This window comes from Astatotilapia calliptera, chromosome 12 (genome assembly GCF_964374335.1).
Source record: "Astatotilapia calliptera chromosome 12, fAstCal68.1, whole genome shotgun sequence".
Classification (NCBI taxonomy): Eukaryota; Metazoa; Chordata; class Actinopteri; order Cichliformes; family Cichlidae; genus Astatotilapia; species Astatotilapia calliptera.
This window is the reverse complement of record NC_137433.1, coordinates 8,962,823-8,981,954: the sequence shown is the minus strand read 5'-3', so window position 1 is coordinate 8,981,954 and position 19,132 is coordinate 8,962,823. Positions and strand designations below refer to the sequence as shown.

The 19,132-nt window shown below is 39.1% G+C and overlaps 1 protein-coding gene across 2 annotated transcripts in view; it reads left to right on the top strand.

Moving 5' to 3' along the window:
• The window catches only part of unc5db (unc-5 netrin receptor Db), a 296,820-nt gene extending 279,612 nt beyond the window's left edge, over nucleotides 1-17,208 (top strand). For both annotated transcript variants that reach the window (XM_026187286.2, XM_026187285.2), the window contains 3 exons: nucleotides 2,315-2,479; nucleotides 4,997-5,175; nucleotides 11,997-17,208. In XM_026187286.2, the coding sequence (XP_026043071.1) occupies nucleotides 2,315-2,479; nucleotides 4,997-5,175; nucleotides 11,997-12,258 (606 nt within the window). In that variant the 3' untranslated portion in view covers nucleotides 12,259-17,208. The remainder of the gene's footprint in view (nucleotides 1-2,314; nucleotides 2,480-4,996; nucleotides 5,176-11,996) is intronic.
• Nucleotides 17,209-19,132: the final 1,924 nt, after the last annotated feature.

Genomic DNA, 19,132 nt, shown 5'->3' with positions numbered 1-19,132 from the left:
CTGTGGTTACTGTGATTTCCTGTTGCTGATACACTTAAACAAAAGGTAAAATGGCAAAAATCTTTTATAACACGAAACACTCCAAAAGCACAAATCCCCGTCAAGGCCACTCACTCTCTGGGAAGTATTTACTTTTAAGGGAATAACATTGGTTTTTATGCACTTTAAGACATTTCTAGTGCAGTAAAAACAAGTGCAAAGGCTTTTCCTATTTACCCTGTTGAAGCCAATTTTAATATACTTTATTTTTTTATGAATATGCTTTATGTATTGCATCCATTTTATTGTTTAGTAAATCATTTAAATCTTTAGCAATAAATAATTTTTTTTTACACAGTTCATTTAATTTTTTCAAAAACATGTACTTATGCATTGATGTGTATTCTAACTGTTATAACCTGTTATTGTAATGTACATAACAAAGCCATAATAAAGTAATATGATATTTAGAGTCCCCATATATCATTCCCTTTATGTCTATATGTTCTCAGTACAAACAATGGCAGTGAGAAACAGAGTTTTAAATAGCTCTATATAGCAGCATTATTACTTTGACCTTTAGATTAATCCAGAGGTTCCCAAAGTGTGGGAACCTCTTCCCAAACCTGCTAACATTATGGACAGGTTTTTGATGGGGCGCCCACACAAACGCAAAGCAGGAGATGAAGCACCGCTAAATATGTTTCCAAACCAACTTCCTTCCAAGCCAAATATGGTGAAGCATATCTTCACCTGCACAAGTGCCAAGGCAGGATTGGTTTTCCCTGCGTCGGGAGCACACGCTGGGCTCTCCAAATCACGGACAAACAATATCCCACATTCTAGATTTTTAGTTAACAAACACTTTTTGTAATGACTAACTACTCCTGACATTTTGGAGATGTTAGCTCTTTATACAGTAAAGTTACAGTGGGATACAAATAATATCAGGCTGATCCCGCCACGATTTGGTCCCCCTGTCCAAATCACGGACAAACAGTATCCCACAGTTGTTTATGTTTTTGAACCCATTTTGCACAGAGAGGCATTTTTTGAAAAATGTATTGATAGCAATGTTGAATATTATTACCCAGGAAAAAAACAACTACACGTAAAATAATCACACCGTGACGCCGCTGCCTTTCTAAATGGAAGGATAGTAACTGTGTTTGTAGCCTGTAAAACCTGCAGATAGTCAGATTAACAGTATTTTGCCTCTATCTGACATTCTGCAATTAATCTCATGTAAACAATAACGTGGCGCACAGCGTGATGTGAAAAAAGGCACATACCTTGACATTGTTTGACGAACTGTATTCCTCGTCCACACGTAAACGCAAAAAAGGAGTTTTACAAAATCTCCATATTCGTTGATTTGAAACGCTGTTTACGTGTGGACGAAAGGCCCAAACGCATTGAAACAGCTGCATTTTCAAAAATACCCGTGTAGGTTTGGACGTAGCTTAAAGAGTTAGTAGTTTATTTTATTACTACCTGATTTTATTGCAGTTTACTTGTATTTGCTTAATTGTTTACTAAATGTTTGAGGTGGGAAATGAACCGCATTGAAGTTTGAAAACAAAATATGGGTGTGTGTGGTGGGAGGATGCGTTTGCGTGGTAGAGGGGCGAGAAAAATTTTCTTGTAAAACAAAGGGGGCCTAGCAAAAAAAGTTTGGGAACCACTGGATTAATCTATTGACTTTACAGGAGAGGTTAAATCTGACATGTTGTATTACAATCTTATACAGTATGTTCTACGCGTTGACAATACACAGCACACTTAACATAAGAATCATAGTTTCTAAGTTACAAGGCTTCTTGTCAATTTTAGACCAATGAATCATTGAGTTGACCTTGATGACCTTGGTGGATGTAAGCCATATTTTAATGAATTGTTAACATGCCTCCACTCTATACTCCTACAAAGTTTAATGAGAATTCATTCAAAACTTTTTGAGCTGTTGTGTTTATAGACTGAATGATAACACACACACACATACAGGTACTCCTACAGTCCAAAGGTTAGGTTAACTGGTGATTTTAAATTACCCATAGGTGTGAATGGTTGTCTGTCTCTATGTGTTAGCCCTGCAATAGAGTAGTGAGGGTGTACCCTACCTCTCGCCCTATGGTAGCTGGAATAGGCTCCAGCTCCTTTGTGACCCTGAATTGGATAAACAGGAGAGATAAATTACAACTGTTTATATTTGTACACTTCATCAACTATACAATATCACTTGGTTTTATATTAACATAATGTATAATTTGGGTTAGGTCATATTGACCATTGAGTGTGATGTCGCTGATCTATTCTCTCTCTTTTCCCTCCTCAGGAATTCTCCTTCCCCCAAGTGTGGTGCAGCAACCAGCAGCCCCTGTACTGTGCCTTCTCTCTGGAGAGATACAGCCCTGTCACCGCCCAGCTCTCCTGCAAAATCAGCGTGCGCCAGGTCAAAGGCCATGAGCAGATTCTGCAGGTCTATACGGCTGTGGCCGAGGTGAGGCTCTGAAGCTGTGGGGAGGGTGTTTCACTTTTTTCACTCAACCTTTTTGTAACCTTCCTGGAGTGTGTACACCAGAGCAGGACCAGCTCTCCTGAGCTTGAGCTGTGTATTAATAGAGCGAGGAGAGCACTCTTCCTTCCCTTCTTTCCAAAAACAAGATCCAGCTGTTTGGTGCATTTGCTCTGTGTTTTTTAACCTCTGTTTGTCCAAGAGGACGCATGTTCCGGCAAATAGCCGCCTTCACGTTCACATACACCAACACCTGGGAGCTGCCTGCTGTAACAACAGCTTTCTATCAGCTGCTGAACAGCTCCACCGGAGCAGCTAGGAGTCAGGAATACTCACTCAAGAGCACCTTGGCAGTTGCTGTTAAGGCAGAAGAGAGTGCTGCTCATTGATTTCACCCAACTGCTTTTTCCACAACCAGTCACAAATGCGCTTGTCCTACCTCAAGGCCACCAGTACTAATAAAAGTCACAGTCAGACGTGAAATATTATTTACAATGACTTTTTATGGTTTGATTAAATTTTGCCTTGATGATTAGTGGAGTTTGTCAGACAGGAAGAAGAAAAAAAAGCTTTTATAGGTGTGATGTGTTGAATTCAAAACATCAGCGGTTTCAGTTTGGTAAATACAGCAAACAGGCGTTTCCAGAGGTCTGCAGCATGTTTTACAATGCGGGGCCACCATGTTGAACGGATATCATTGAAAACAGCTTTACCACTTCTTTGCACCAGAGCGAACCATACTCAATCCATCCAAATCTTGCTACATTATCTCAGGATTGCCGAAAGTCTGTAAAAAGACATAGATGTTATAATGTTACTCCAACTATATGCTGTTAGACCTAAATGGAAGGAGAGGACTCAATGATATTATATTAGTAACAGAGCTCAAACAGCACACTGCTTTCCTTTTAAATCGCTTGCCTATATTAGGTTAATGAGTAAACTGGTTTTGTGAAAGATCCAGTTAAAAAGAATACCAACTGAACGTTGCTTATGAGCTCTCTCTCACAGGGCAATCAATCCTGCTTTTCCCCCAAAGGTTTCATAACTGCTGCCACAAGTAATTTCATGGTTAAGGCTTGTCTACTGCACTTTTAACATCCATCCATCCGCTTCCGCTTATCCTTTTCAGGGTCGCGGGGGGGCGCTGGGGCCTATCCCAGCTGTCATAGGGGGAGAGGCAGGGTACACCCTGGACAGGTCGCCAGTCTGTCGCAGGGACAACACACAGGGACAGACAACCATTCGCACTCACATTCACTCCTAGTGACAATTTGGATTATCCAATTAACCTATCCCCACAAGCTGCATGTCTTTGGACGGTGGGAGGAAGCCGGAGTACCCGGAGGGAACCCACGCAGACACGGGGAGAACATGCAAATTCCACACAGAAAGACCCCGGCCTGATGGTGGAATTGAACTCAGGACCTTCTTGCTGTGCGGCAACAGTGCTAACCACCGTGCCACCGTGCTGCCCACGTTTAACATATTTAAAAAAATTTCAGGACTTCCACATTAAATTTGACTTGATTTAAATTAGTTTTAATTACTTTAAACGCAGCAGTGACACCTATCCTCAGATTCTTAGAAACTGACCAATAAAATAAAAATTACAGAATCCTCGTTTTTCTTCCTGTTGGCTTCCAAGTGTTTTAAAGCCATTTTACTATTCTCTAAGCTTTAGTATTGTGATAAAAAAAAACATATTAACTGTCCATGATCATGATTAATCACATGCTGTTTTATGTTACGGTGCTCGTATCTTGACTCGACTTTGTGATAACTAACTTTGTGTGCTATGTTAGTAATGCTGGCTTGCATCCACATTTGAACCAGTGCAGGCAACTCTTCCACTGGGCATGTGCAGAAGACACACAAAGAAGAAAACAGCGCACAGCAAGATTTTAACGTGTTTTATTTATAGATCACAATCCAGCAATATGTTTCAAGTTATGACCTCAGCACTCACTGAGCAGAAACCAGACTGTGAACTCAGTAAGGCATTCTTGTGTCAGTGTGCTGTCTTCTTCCTCTTCTTCTTCTTCTCCAAGTTTAGTTCACAGAGGCAGTCAAATGCAGCACTACTGCCCCCTGTGTTATGACAGCATTTTTTTCACACCTCCATCCATTTTATTTGGATGGACGCAACTTTTATTCTGTTTTGGTAAAAAAAAAAAAATTTTATTAAATCTGAAATCTTGGTATGGTCAAATGAAAATGAGAATGAGGCCACAGAAAACTGATACTCCTTAAACTGTCCACATGTAGGCTTAAAAGATGGTTTTCATGGTTTGATCCACAGGCCACAGGAATCCACAGATTGAGAAGTACCCCCATACACCAATCACTTTTGTCTCATTGGCTTACAGTCTGTTTACTGATCTTTTAATGTGTAAAAATATTGTCCGAAGGGTCCTGACCCAGTAAACCTCAACTATTTGCAGAGTTGCAAATCCTCTCTGGCCCTGGTCTGATTAGTCTGCTTCTGTTCTGTTCCTCCAGACCGAAAAGGAGTCAGTTCCATTTTTTATGCAGACAGACTGCACCATCACGTCCCAGACGGGGCCCAAGGCCTTCAAAATCCCCCTGTCCATCCGCCAGAGGATCTGTGCCACCTTCGACACTGCCAACGCCAAGGGCAAGGACTGGCAACTCTTAGCCCAAAAGCTCCACTTAGATCGGTGAGTGTATGATGTGCATCCTCTTTGAGGCCGCATGATCTGTGTGTGTGTGTGTGTGTGTGTGTGTGTGTGTGTGTGTGTGTGTGTGTGTGTGTGTGTGTGTGTGTGTGTGTGTGTGCCCTCTGTAATGAACACAGGCTGATGACCAGAGATGGGTAATCCGATTAGTTTTCAAGTAAAGCGTGGAAGTACTGACCTTACTTTGAGTTTGATTCCGTAAAAAGTGACAAAAACATTAGCGTCCACTGTTCACTGCGTGGGAAGAAAACTTATTTTTACAGTGAAAAAAACCCTAAACTTCCGAGCAAGCACCGAGTACGCTGCCTTGGAATGGGCAATTCACAGAGAAACTTGCGGATTCTTCCACCCACCGATGCGGCACACCTGCACCAGGGCAAACATCCGCCCGCCCCCACTCCTGCTAAACAGGTGAAAATAGAGCAACACGACTGCTGAGTCTTTGATTTCATTTATTTTCTGCTGTGTTTTACTTGCATCTATTTGAAAGACTGAGTGTAAACACAAAAACCTATTTTATTTTATGTGCTGGAATGTGCAGAAAATAATTTAAATGTTAAACAAATTTCTTCCAGTCAGAGAATGTTGCATATAATTTAATGTTTGCTTGATGCATAAAGTTAAAAGATTAAAACTGATAAAAAAAAATTTGAAAAGAGAATTTTTCCATTTGATTACATTTTATATGATGGATTATGCAGAAAAAGTAGAATTGGGCTGAAAGATCTATCGCTTTATCACCTATTCAGGTTGTAAATCATGTTTTTAAAAAGTAACTAAGTAACTAATAACTAATTACTTTTGAAAATAAGTAATCAGTAAAGTAATGGGATTACTTTTGGGGGGAAGTAATCAGTAATTAGTTACTGATTACTTTTTTCAAGTAACTTGACCAACACTGCTGATGACAGTGATAAGACTCCTGTGGGTGTTGATAAGCTGCTGAATGTAGCTTCAGGTTGCTCATGCTCCCTGAGCATCAAGAGAGACGGCTGATTGTTTAACTGTATGGCACGTGGTGTAACTGACTGTGGGATGCTGTGGAACATCATACACACTCTGACACCTACATCCACTCTACTTTTGAAACATAAACAGTGCGAAATCCAGTGAGCCTCCAACATTTCTGTCACTCTGACCACTTACTTCTTAGCTGATTTTTTTCTTCTCCCAAACACAAATATGCATTTTTGATGAGACGCTGCACTCTTATTTCCCTGGCCCAGTTGTTGTCTTTGCTTGGCCTTAGCTGGTGTCAGCTATGATCTCCTGTTAAGTGCATGATTCATGAGATGCTGCTATCTAAGAGTCTTTTGGGATTTCTAAATTATCCAGATAAGCTTTCCTCTCCAAGTTGGGCAGCTTTGAACTGAGCCTGATGTGACCAATCGTTGCAGTTTTTTTGTGCTGCTTGCTGTTGTGTCTCTTGTGAAGAACCACACAGCGGCAGTGAAACACTGCCCCCAGCTGGACTCCCTGTTCAGTGAGACACAAAGGCATTGTACTGTATTGGCATGGCAACAAGCTTTAGTTTTCCTTTCCTTTGGCAGAAGCTGAGAATGAAATATAAAGCAAACTCTGTTCAGTGGTAATCACTTGCGGTGGTAATTTATTCTTAAAGGGTCGAACTTTTCATTCTAGGTACATGGAAAAGCAGATGGTTGTGTTTACTGCAGCGAGACACTCTTTAGTTCTATTAATTTACAGTTAGCACTCAGTATTCTGATTTTCTAAGAGTCAAATAAAGGGGATTCAATGACCCAAATGGGTTTAATATTAGGATTTTAAACGATCAATTTTGGGGCCATTATAGGTAACTATTGTTTTTTAGTGGATTCCATAACCAGGGTCCTAAAACAGTGGTTTCAGAACCACAAGATGAAACTAAGTTGAATTAACCTGATATACAGGGAAAATAAACAAAAAGAATTTACTGAGGTTATTGGCCAAGGTTTAACTGTTTTATTATATGCAATTGATTGGTTTGATTCTGCATGTGCCAGAAGTCCCTCAGAAGTGTGTGATCAAGCTCGTGACCAGGGTTCTTCTGAACTCTGCTGAGGCTCCTTTTGGTAAATTATTAAATTAATAAATGATTAAACTGCCAATATGTCTTGTGTCTTCGGACTTCAATCATCCAATCCAATAAACAGCACCGAACAGGAGCCAATAGCAGAATAAGCTGTTTAGCAGTGGCAGAGATAATGTTGCAAGTTTTTCATTGATGCAACCCACATACTCAGGTCTGCTGCTCAACCCACAAATACATCCTCCTTACAAGTCTGGCACTATTTGAGGGAAATAAGCTGGCTTTCCATCAGTATCAGATTTCTTGGCAAGAAGCATTGTTACAACAAAGAAATAATCAACCAAACACAAATGTTCTTATTTTTTGTCCCAAGTTTACTTGGCAGCTTCTGGTGGCTAGGGAAAATTCAGTGTTTTCCACTCAGGTGTGAGCAGTTGCTGGCAGTCACTGTGAAATTAATCACCGTAGCCCCAGTCATGCAGGCCTAAATTGGTGTTTTTGTATTAAAACACAACTATAAAGTGTAAGAGCAGTTGGAATGACCATGTAAAATTTTTGTCTTGGTCATTTTCATCAACATATTACGTGCACTGTATTTGCATTCAGATTTTGAAACATTTAAATAAAAGATGATGTCATCTGCAAAGGAAAACATCACTTAAATGTAAACCTGGGAGCCAAAAGGAGAACAAACAGGCAACCTGGGGGAGAGGGAGGGGGAATAATTGGGAACAGATGGAGCTAATTAACAGAGGTGAAAACAATCAAGGCGGGGTAGTCATTACTGCAGTGGAGGGAAAACAGACAAGGACAGGAAGTAAAAACAGCAAAAGGTCTACAGTTATCAAAATAAGAGAAGAAGTCACAACAAAGACAAATAAAAGTAGACACAGCCCGACAGGACAAAATGCAAAGAAACTAACAAAAGATGAAAAACATTGATGGTAAATCACAGGTTTGAACTCAGCATTTTATGACAGGCCACGATGGATTTCTCAGAGTACTCTGTAGAGTAGCACGGATACGGGTTCTTCTTGTCATTTCTTAAAAATTCACCTTAAATAATGTGTAAATGCACAGTCAGCTAACAATAAACAAATCAAAGATTTGCAGCAATGACCGTTATGAAATACCTTGTAATGGTCTGCTGTCCCTTGAACAGGGGTGGGCAACATGAGAAACTGGGACGAATTAGCTGAACACAGGTCTGTTCATTAGTACCTATATTTATTTACAAACTACTAATAGAGTGGATGTTGGGAAACAGGGAGAGTATAAATCCTCCCTTTTCTGACATTTGAAAAATTTAACCCACACTGTGCTACTTCCTGCCTTTTTCAATTACTGTATATAATGATATTAAGATTTATGCTTATGTTTCATACTTTTGTTCTTATCTCTTTTCAGTAGCTGTTTAGTGGTTGAGCTTTTTTTTATTTCCATTAAGTTTTTGCTCTCTGTAACTCTACACACAGTGTTTCTGTTTCTACTTCCATTTGTTTTTTGCACTTCTTAGTGCACCGTGGAAAAGGCACAAGAATTTCTGTCAAGATAAGAACTCTATTAATCCTATCTCTACCTAAAAATGTCAACATTTTACCAATATTTAATCAGCAGTGCCAGAAACAACTGTGCATGTTTTTGCCAAAGTTAAAGACTTCAAACTTTGTACAAAGCAAATAGACTGCTTCTAGTATACTGCTGCACTTTTCTACTCTACTTGAGCACTCAAAGCATTTTATACAACACGCCTCATTTACTCTTACACACCCATTCATACAAGTACAAACAAGTGAGAACATTCACACTCTAATAAACACATCGGAGAGTGTGAAGGTTAGTATCTTAATACTTTGCTTAAGATCACAGCATCTTGCCCAAGGATACTTTGGCATGCAGACTGAAGAACAATGGAAGAAATCTATTTGGGTTGGAACACCGGGGCTCAAGTCAGATTTGATGCCTGAGGTGGAAATACATGTGGCCATCACTGAGACAGGCCCTTAATGTGGGTTTGTTAAACTTCATCACTGAGAATGCTTGTTCACATATGAAAGTAGATCCGAGAGAACCAACATCTTCTGGATCATGTCTCCTTATGTGTGGATGTGAGTTCTCCTTTTTGAGAGAAGAATACAGGTACAGCAGTTATACTGACTTAAACAACACCTCCTGGTGTTTAAAACAATGCAAAAGTACCAATTTTCAGTTCCAGGTTTACTTTATCTTGCATCATTTCAAAAGTTCAACATTTTGCCTGACTTGGACAACCATCGGCTGAAATGGGCTATATCACGGACATCACAGAGCCAAGGAGAAAAAGTCAAAATTGTCCGCTTTATTATTCAACTGAAGCTCCAACTTTCCCAAACTGTCCTTGATCCATCTTATTATGGTTCACCTGGAGAGGGGCATATTCCAAATGTTTTTTTTCTCAGGGCGTATTAGTGCAGCAGAGTCCATCAAACACTCTTTGACAATCTCCCCATCAGAGAACGAGTTATAGTTGTTTTTGTGAATTTGTGAAATCACAAAGCTACTCTTGGCAGCTTCATCTTTCGATGTGTATAACGTGGTCAAAGGTCCTTGTTGCTTTTTCTGCTTTGCCAGCAAAGGTTCAGATGTCCGTTCCAGCTCTGGATCAGTCAAGTTTTTGTATTCCTCAATTCAAACTGTAAACCTTAAACACAGCTTTAAAGTGGACAGCTTTACCTCTGACGTCAGTAAATAAATACTCAGACGTCCACATGAGTTACTCTTTTTTTAATGTGATCTCACGTCTTTTGAGGCTGTACTCTCACATCTGTCATAAACGTGGGTTCCAGTGCATTTGCAGTGAAGCTCCATTCACAGGCATACGTAATGTAGAAAAATAGCAGTCACTTTAAAATTAATAGCAGCCAGCTGACTTGTGATTTCCCACAAAATTGCAAAAAACAGTAAGCGGAGTTTAGTTGAAGACTGTTTAAGACCCCACTGAAGTCACGCGCACAATGCCCAGGTGTGCCCTTCTAGGAACAGATTTCATTGTGAAATAAAATATGATTTGAAATACATGTCACATTGCTTTGAAATTTCCAGTTTCATGTTCTCAATAGCTGGTAAACGACATGAAGCCGGAACAGTAGATACAGAAGATCTTTCTTACAGAGTTCATTTCTAACTTTTTTAAGGCTCTTTAAAAGTTCAAAATGCTGCTGTGCCTTCACTCTAGTCTCGCTCGTTAGCTGCTAACCTTTACTGTCCAAAACAAGCCTGCAGTGATGAGGGGGAGGCAGACAGAGACACAGTTCTAAACGTTGCTTGAAACAGACGTCTTTCTTCTCGTTCTTTAAGGGCAGCAAACACTTTACACAAAAACGGATCATTTTAATGTCAGTGGCACTGCTATAGCCCTGCCAGTCTGGACTAAACTCTTCAAGAAGCTAGTTATTTTAGGTGTATGATAGGGAACAGGGAAAAAGCCTCAGCATTCATTTTTATGGTCACAAGACCAAAAGACTGCATTTAAAGGCTCACCAATCAAGTCTGATAAATTAGAAACTGCTTCGAAAGATCAAAAATGTTTTTCCATGCAAGTTAGGCATCCTCTGCGCATGTTGGTGAGTGGTTTTTGGAGCTTGCTGGTTAAAGTTATTCCTCACTGCTGAAACCAGATCATTTGCTTTGAAGGCAAATGGTCTCAGTTTGTTATTTGCATCACACTATTCACAGTTTCACAACCACAAGTAGTTGCTGAATGTTAACAGACAATTGGGATGTTCTGTACCAACTTTTGCTGCAGCACCATATGCCTCTTCTTTATTCCTCTTACATATACTGCTTCCATATACTGAAAGCACCCTGTATTTCCCAATTGGTTGCCAGCCAGTTAAAGAACACAAATTTTTCCCTAGCTGGTTACTAGGGGGACACTAACTTGTCTTTATTCCTGCATGATTCCTGCACAGCAGCTACTTGCAGCTTTTAAGGAAATACATTTCCCCCCCTAGCAACCAGGTTGCCAGGCAGTCACCAATCAGTCACTAGGTCTATGTGACTGGGGTCTTGGCAAGATTATAGCCTCAGTAACAGTCCAATCCATCATCGCGACATGATTAGCATCTCTGCTGATTCCATCACAGCATTCAAGAAATGTTGTGCTAATTCATGTGTGTGGATACAGTAGGCTTAAAAAAAGAGCTGACGTGAACCTCTACTGTGGGCATGCATCAGCTAGCTGAACCTGAGTAAGTGCTTCTGCAGAACATAATGATCATTTTCCATGATTTTAAAGTTAGGCGGGGTGTGCACAAAAAGGAGAGCAGCAATGATGTAACGACAGAGGAATGTCAGTGAAATTCAATGATTTGTTGCGCAATCAGGCAAAATACTTGTTAGTAACATGAAGTGGGTGTCTCCCAAGTGAAACCTTTCTCACCATTTGATTGACAGTTGATGGGGCCTTAAATATCTTACAGTGTTATGTAGGTGACTGTTACTAGCGACTAACCAATAGGCACACAGTGACAAGCATACAGTTTTATATGTAGATTCTGGTTAACTGGTTGTGCAATGAAAAGTCATATTGTGTAAGGACTCCTGTAGCATGTGTGCACATAGGAAGCAGGCGAACTACCACGAGTGATGGACTAGCAGATTTACACATTTACATTTAAACTTTAAGACCACCTGATAAAGTCATTAAAACATTTGTTTTCTTTTGCAAGTTCCTTGTATGTGGCATCTGTAATTAAACAGTTACTTTCATGTTCCTGTATGTGCTCCTCTACAGAAACCTGGGGTATTTTGCAAAGCAGCGGAGTCCGTCTGCAGTCATACTAAGCCTGTGGGAGGCTCGTCACCAGGACACTTCTGACCTTGACTCTCTAGCCAGTGCCCTGGAGGAGATTGGAAAGATCCACTCCAAAAGTTCCCCCAAGGACCAGGACGAGTGCGAATCTGACTCCATTCACATAGAAGCAAGCAGTCTGTACGGAACAGGCAGACTAACCAGTCAGAATACAGAGGACTGCGCTTCTGAATACACGGGCTGAGAGAGGAGAGAGAGCCAGTAAAAACTGACAGACTGACGTATATATCTGTGTACGCACACAGTCAGTGATGGACAACACACTGCGGCGGTGCAGTAGAAGGTCACGAGGTGAGTAGACGGTGCCAGTGTTCAACACGGCGACCAATCACAACAGGTCGAGGTGAGCTGGCACCTGCTGTGGATCTGCCCCTCTCTTTTAAGAACCCGTCTGAGGCTGGACTGTAAATCTTTGTCTGCCTTTCCACTCAGTCCTTTCTGTTTGTTTCTAACTTCTTTTAATTTAGATTGATGTGAATTTATTCCCCTTTGTGTCTGCTATTGTCTGAAACCGCGTTAGAGGAGAAGGGAGCTCCTTTTCCAGCAGTCCACACGCTTGCATATAAGTCTGAATATGCAAATAAGATGATACAACTGTGGCGTAATGTTAGTCACCTATGTTTGATCTGACACTCCCCTTCCCGTGTCAACAAATGAAAAAGGACTTAAAAGCTAGTTTTTCTTTTCTTTTAATGTCCACTGTTATATTTTTAATGGGAAGCTCCTGATTGCTTAAATGTTGTGATAGTGAACTTTCAAGGCAGGTATCTTCAAAATCACCTGGTTTTATTTAAAAAAAAAAAAAATCCCAAAACCGAAATTTCAGCACTTATGTGATCATTTATGCAAAAAATAATCATAAATATATCATCCCCAGTTGTACTCGGAAAAAAAGTAAGAAAGAAAACGAACCGTTGGTTGTGGCGTAATGTGGCAGAGTGAGATTTCTAACCGTGGCATTACAATTCATTACAGTTGCCTCCTGTGGCAGATAGAGAGGGAGGAAGCTGTAAAACATCATTTCCTGGCACCGCGGAGAGGTCATCGCTATGTCTTATCATCCACTTCCCACCATTAACACCCGTCACACAGACCTCATATCAGGCCCTGACACACCCAGCTGCCCCCATGTCTACCACCCACCCACACAAGTACACAACTCACACACCACGCTGACATTTCGCGGCTGTAGAGGTCACATATTTTCATATTATTCAAAAAACAACAAAGGAATACAGACAGTGTCAGACATATATAACATACAGTAACAGTATATAAGGTATATAAATCCTACGCCATGCTGAGGGAATAAGGGAAAATGTCATAGTCATGTGAGGTAATGGTAAGTGAAACCTTTGATGACCTCCAGGTCAGAATAGATTGAAATGTTAACCCCTCATCTTTATATTTGAACACACACTAAGGTTGAAGCTGTCAGAGCTTTAGCTGGTGTTTGTAGAAAAGTGTTTTTGTAATTATTTAAGACTCTTAATTCAAGGTTCAATTAAGTACTTTTTATCTCCAAAAGTTGATTCTGTTCATCTGGACGTAGCGTTTTGTGGGAGAAACGTTTCTGATGAATATATCTGATGTATTTTTTACATCAGATATATTCAAAAACAACACCCAGTGTTCTTGCAGCGGAGAGATTTGTATGAGTGAAATCACAGCGGGTCTCATAACAACCTTCACCTTGCCAGAGAGGTGCATGCTGGGTGAATAAGGCCAAATTATGCAAAATTATATTTTCGCACGTACTCCTGGCAGTCTCTAGCCGTGAACTTTCAGGTTAGAATTTTCTGATATGTGCCACTGTCTGCAACCCTGGTGAACGGAATGTCCTTTGCTCTACGCCTAGCAATGAAAAATTCCACCGAGAGTCTCACTAATTTATACTGAAACAGAAGAGTGCCAGCAAGTGACAAGAGTGGAGCTGTAGTGGAAGGTTAGAATAGTTGAATGATGGCAGGAGGGGAAAACAGACCTGAATTTTAACCAAACTAAACACTTATCACACATATCTAAAAGGTTGTTTAAGGTCTTAAGTGACTTTAAGTTATAATATATTACCTAGACTTGTTGGTGAGACTTGTGGGAGCTGTTTTTGTACAACTTTTATAAATCAGACATAAATCTACCCAAAAAACATTTGGCTGATATAAAAACAAAATACAATGAGGTAACACAGAGAGCAGGCGAATGGAACAGCCCAACCGGCACCTATATTGAATTTTTCTGAAAACATCCTGTTGTCAACATTAGCTTATGATTTTACAGTTTTACAGGCCTCACGCTAACTGTATGGAAATCTAACTTTAATTTAACTTTGATAAAAAGTTGGCAAAAGAAAATGTACTTTATTTTGAAAAAACTAATTGCCAGGTTTTGTGTGCTTTTAGACTGTTTGCAGAGGCAGCATTAAAAAGTCAGAGTGGGTGATACATTTTTATTGTTTTATGTAAAATAAAACGTAATGTGGACATGTAGACCAGAAGGTTGGTAATATTGCTATTATCAATATTATACTTAAACAAAACTAAACCTAAAAATAAAACGAGATAAACATTTTTATTAACTAAAATCAAAATATAAATCTGGACTTGTGAGGGTAAAAATCAAACTAACTGAAATGATTATGTGAAATTTGAAACTAAAAAAGAATCCAGATAAATGCAATATTCTTAGTTTTTATTTGTCAGCTTGATAAAATTTGTTATCATAACTTGAAACATTGATAGATTTGGTTTTGGATTTGGATGTCTGTACGAGTCATCTGCTTTCCAAAAACTCTGTGTTTTTATTAGAAAAACTTCTTTTTTTTTTTGCTTATCAGCACTGATTTTTCTAAATCATGCCTTTCGCATATACCATACATACAATAATAATTAAAAAGACTGAAACTAATAAAAACTAAACTGGAAAGAACAATGACACAAGTCAGAAATGAAAAAAAAAGAAAAAAAGAAAGAAAATACAAAACTACAATATAATCTGGCGATTTTAAGCTAACCTGAATAGCTAATATACAAAAATGTGTGTTTGGTATACTTACAGGTAAGTAGAGTGGAGTTAAGTATGGGTATAATTCAGATGTTTAGCATTTGGTCCCTTAAAACATGTCAGATTTGACCTGTTTCAACTCTTAAATCATTATCAGGACAAAGACACATAGTGTGCAATTTTGAGTGTGCTATAGCTAGGTTTCTATCCAAAAGCAAATTTGAACACAATTTAGAGCGAAGGTAGATTTACTGGGAAGAACACTGTAGCTGAATATTTTAGATGAAAGGTTTTTTGTTTGTTTGTGTTTTTTCCTGTAACATGATCTTTGAACGCTAATGTGACAATAACCATTAAATGTACTGTAACTGTGTGTTTGTTTTATTTGAAAATAAGCATGCCACTTTCCAGTAAGGCTACATTTCAGCATTCAATCAAATACCAACTCTTCAAATTTTCATTTTCAAGACAGAGAAACAGAAAATGGGTCATTTTTAACCTCTACATTATAATGCATAGTGAAATTTAGTAACAGTAACAGATTTGGATAAAAATGAACAAAATAGAATCTCAGACCAATCTCCAGCATTGACATTCAGAGGTATTACTAAAACATACAGAGTTATAGATGTTAGCCTACTCAGAATAATAAAATGTTGGCTATAGATAAACTAAATGACTGAGGCACTATAAATGCTGTTTTTTGTTGTTTATTTATTCAGCCTTTTGTATCAGGAAAAGGAAAACAACGAATTCTTCATTATAACAACTGAACCATTTTCAGCTCTTTATCGCCCTGTCTTTAGCAAGTACAAAATTGGTCTGATGCAACAAGTGAAGATCAACCACTGCCACTGTTATACAACAACACAACAGGCAATACTATATTGCTTACATTACTGTAACTAAATAATAACCAAATCAATTATTATTTGACAAAGTTACAGATATACTAACTGGGAAAACACTGGGATTCAGCCCCTAAAAATCAAAAACTAGCTGATCTCCTGTTCATGCTGGGTACAACTAATAGCAGTTCCACACAGCAGTCTAAGAATAGCAGAAGAGAAGACTAACCAAATGATTTTTATGGTCCAGGTGCTGATACTTTTTGATCAAGGTACATAGACAGTTCCCTACCTGTGAATCTAGTCCTTCAGCATTTTTCATCTAAGTTCAATTTTCTTGACTATTTTTGCAACAAAGAGAGGGAAACAAACTCTTGCTCGGTGGTTCATCACAACTTATATGGTCACCTGGAATACACCGCTGGCACTGTACATGTGAAAGGTTACATCCATCCGCTTTTATTTCCCTGCATCATTTCTATGCATTTGTAATCAGTTTCAATTCATTTATTCTGTAATTGAAGCTTGTGAAGTGAAGAATATGAAAGGTAATCTTTTGTTTGTCTTTTTTTTATCTTTTAATTGTGACTAACTGGAGTTTGCTTTTCATTCCTACAAGTGGAGTGTCAGAAAAGGAAACGTGTGCTTTTGTAATGCTTAGCGGTGGCTTATGTCGCATCAAGAGCATCTTGTCTGTGTGGTACACACAAGCAAACTCAACGTGCACCTTCATCCTGGATGTGTATCAGCTGTGTCTACTGTATCCCATTGACACGTTGAAATTCAGTTCTTTGATAAGTGAGCTCATACACACTCTTACACAAACATATTTTCACTGTGTATAATGCTTTGGTGTAAGACTAACCCTGTTTCATGAGACAAAACCTTCACTGTTGCATCCATGACTTCCCGTCACCTGAGTTGGTTGGTCCGATGCTCTTTCCTGCTTCACGCATGGCCTTCGGCTTCATATCACTATTCTTGTGCCTTGTTTAACTACTGTAAATGGTGAATGTTTGTAAAGTACAGATGGGGATAAAAAAAAAAAAGAACAATTAATCATACTGACTTACATTAAAGATATAAGTTGAAAAAAGTATTTAAGATTATAATAATGAATAGGCTGCAGAGCTTTTCTAGTGCTGAACAGCTATGTTTGGTAATGCCAGGGCAGCTTTGCGGTATACTGTATCTATAATTATGGACATTTTGGATGTTTTCTGTACAGTAGAATTTGCAAATGTATATGCAGCCTTTTGGAAATAAATGTACAGTTGAAAGATCAACTTGTCTCAAGTTATTTTTCATTTTCCGTTGGCTAATGCACATGGGATGATTCAACACACTGGGGGGTTGGTGGGTGACAGTAATACCCTCCTCTCTAGGGGACTGTAGTTGTGATGAAAATGAAGGGGTTGTGCTTGCAGGCATTGCTTTATTTTTTGTTGATGTAACCAAACTGAAACAAGCAGTCTACGAGGTGCCGGGGGGAAAATGTCAGATTTGTATTCTCTAAAGTGTTCAGTTTGAGTGTACATGTTTATTCAGGAGAATATAGTTTGGCTTTCGTATTTACTTATTTATTTATTTATTTATTGTATCCCCAGCGACATCGCGGGTCAGAGTCTGTAACATGTAGTATTTGCTGAGTTGTGGGCTCTGCACCAAATGTGTCATCTGCACTGTTTTAGGTTTGTGGAGCTGAAAAGGCTGACAAATGACAATCACGATGTAGCCATGTCCAAAGGCTTTTCACCTGTTGAACTCTCAAAATGGCTCTAAATAGCATGAATATTGTTCAGAACTGAAGAAGGCTTTTAACAAATGATTGAGATGATAATTTCATTTCACTTAAAGTGTTTATGAGGTAATAAATTAAGTGAGAAGTGAAATGACTTTTATGCAGTCTTTGTGAATCAGTGAAGTTTTCTCTTCGCTTTAGAGGAAATTGAGGTTTAAGGCATCCCCAAAAGTTGATTCTGATGAACATACATTTGGGGACCAATTGGTCATGAGAATTTGCATATCAATGATCTAGGAACTGACCTCCCAGCCCATTGTTCCTTCAGTGGTGCTAGTTTCAGTCATTATGCAAGTGTACTGTTTATAGGATTGGGGAAACCTGCAGTCAGCTGAGACTGAAGAAGTCACGATGAGTGGTGAAACGTTACAACATTATGTTAACACTATGAGTCTATGAGTTAAAAAGAATCATGCACTCACATTGGGTGGATCTAATTGTAATTTCATAATTTCTACTAGCATCAGCATTTCCCGTGAAATGCTGGTTCACAGCCACAGGCCATGGTATTTCATGCTTGTTGTGGCAAATGCAGCCTGGAGCTGCTAGCCTCAAGCGGAGATGAAGATTGTTCTGCTAAGATCACTAATCCAGCATTACATTGAGATTTTATGAATAGTATTACAAGAGACCTTTCTAGAAACAGCTTCTATGGAGTTCTGCTTTAATGTGCCTTGCATACTCTGAATGTGGGGGTTTTCTGTCCAAAAAATGTTTGTTTTTATACATACCTGAGTTCAGTAGGCAAACTCACTAATCCGTGTGGCTGACTGACTCACGTGGGGGAATGTACGACAGGGTGTGTCTTAGACTGCCAGTACTGTAGTGATCTGAATTTTGTAAAGATGAAATTCTGCCATACCTGTTAGCTGATCTGTGTTTGGATTAAAACAATTAATGAACAAATACAGAAAGAACAAAGCGATTCAGTTCTATATCTGGTATCTGTGTGGCACATCGCATGGGATTTATTGTCTATGAAGAAATAGGGAAATATTTGAATATATGTGAGAACTGACAAAAAGTGAGATTTAAACAACTATCAAGAGAACACTTTCTTGCACACGGCTGTAAGTCACTAGCGACTAGCTTTAGTTTCTAATATTTGCAGTGTCTGTTAGTTTTGATGGACTTTGGAATACGAATGGGGTGAATGAGTTTGATGTTACTTGTACATGTGCCATTATACTGGCAGCAACAATGGAGTCAGTAAAAACTCTGTCCTAGTTTGGGTTTGCAGTGTGTACAATCTACTGGTAACATCAGAAAACGCTTCAGTTAGTGTAGCTGACGGTTACTAACCTGGTGTGATTTTAATTGTTATTGTTTTTGGAAGCATCATTAGCTGTATATGTGTATAAGCTGATAAGAGTAACGCTAGCATGTGAATCAAAAATGTATTAATGTAT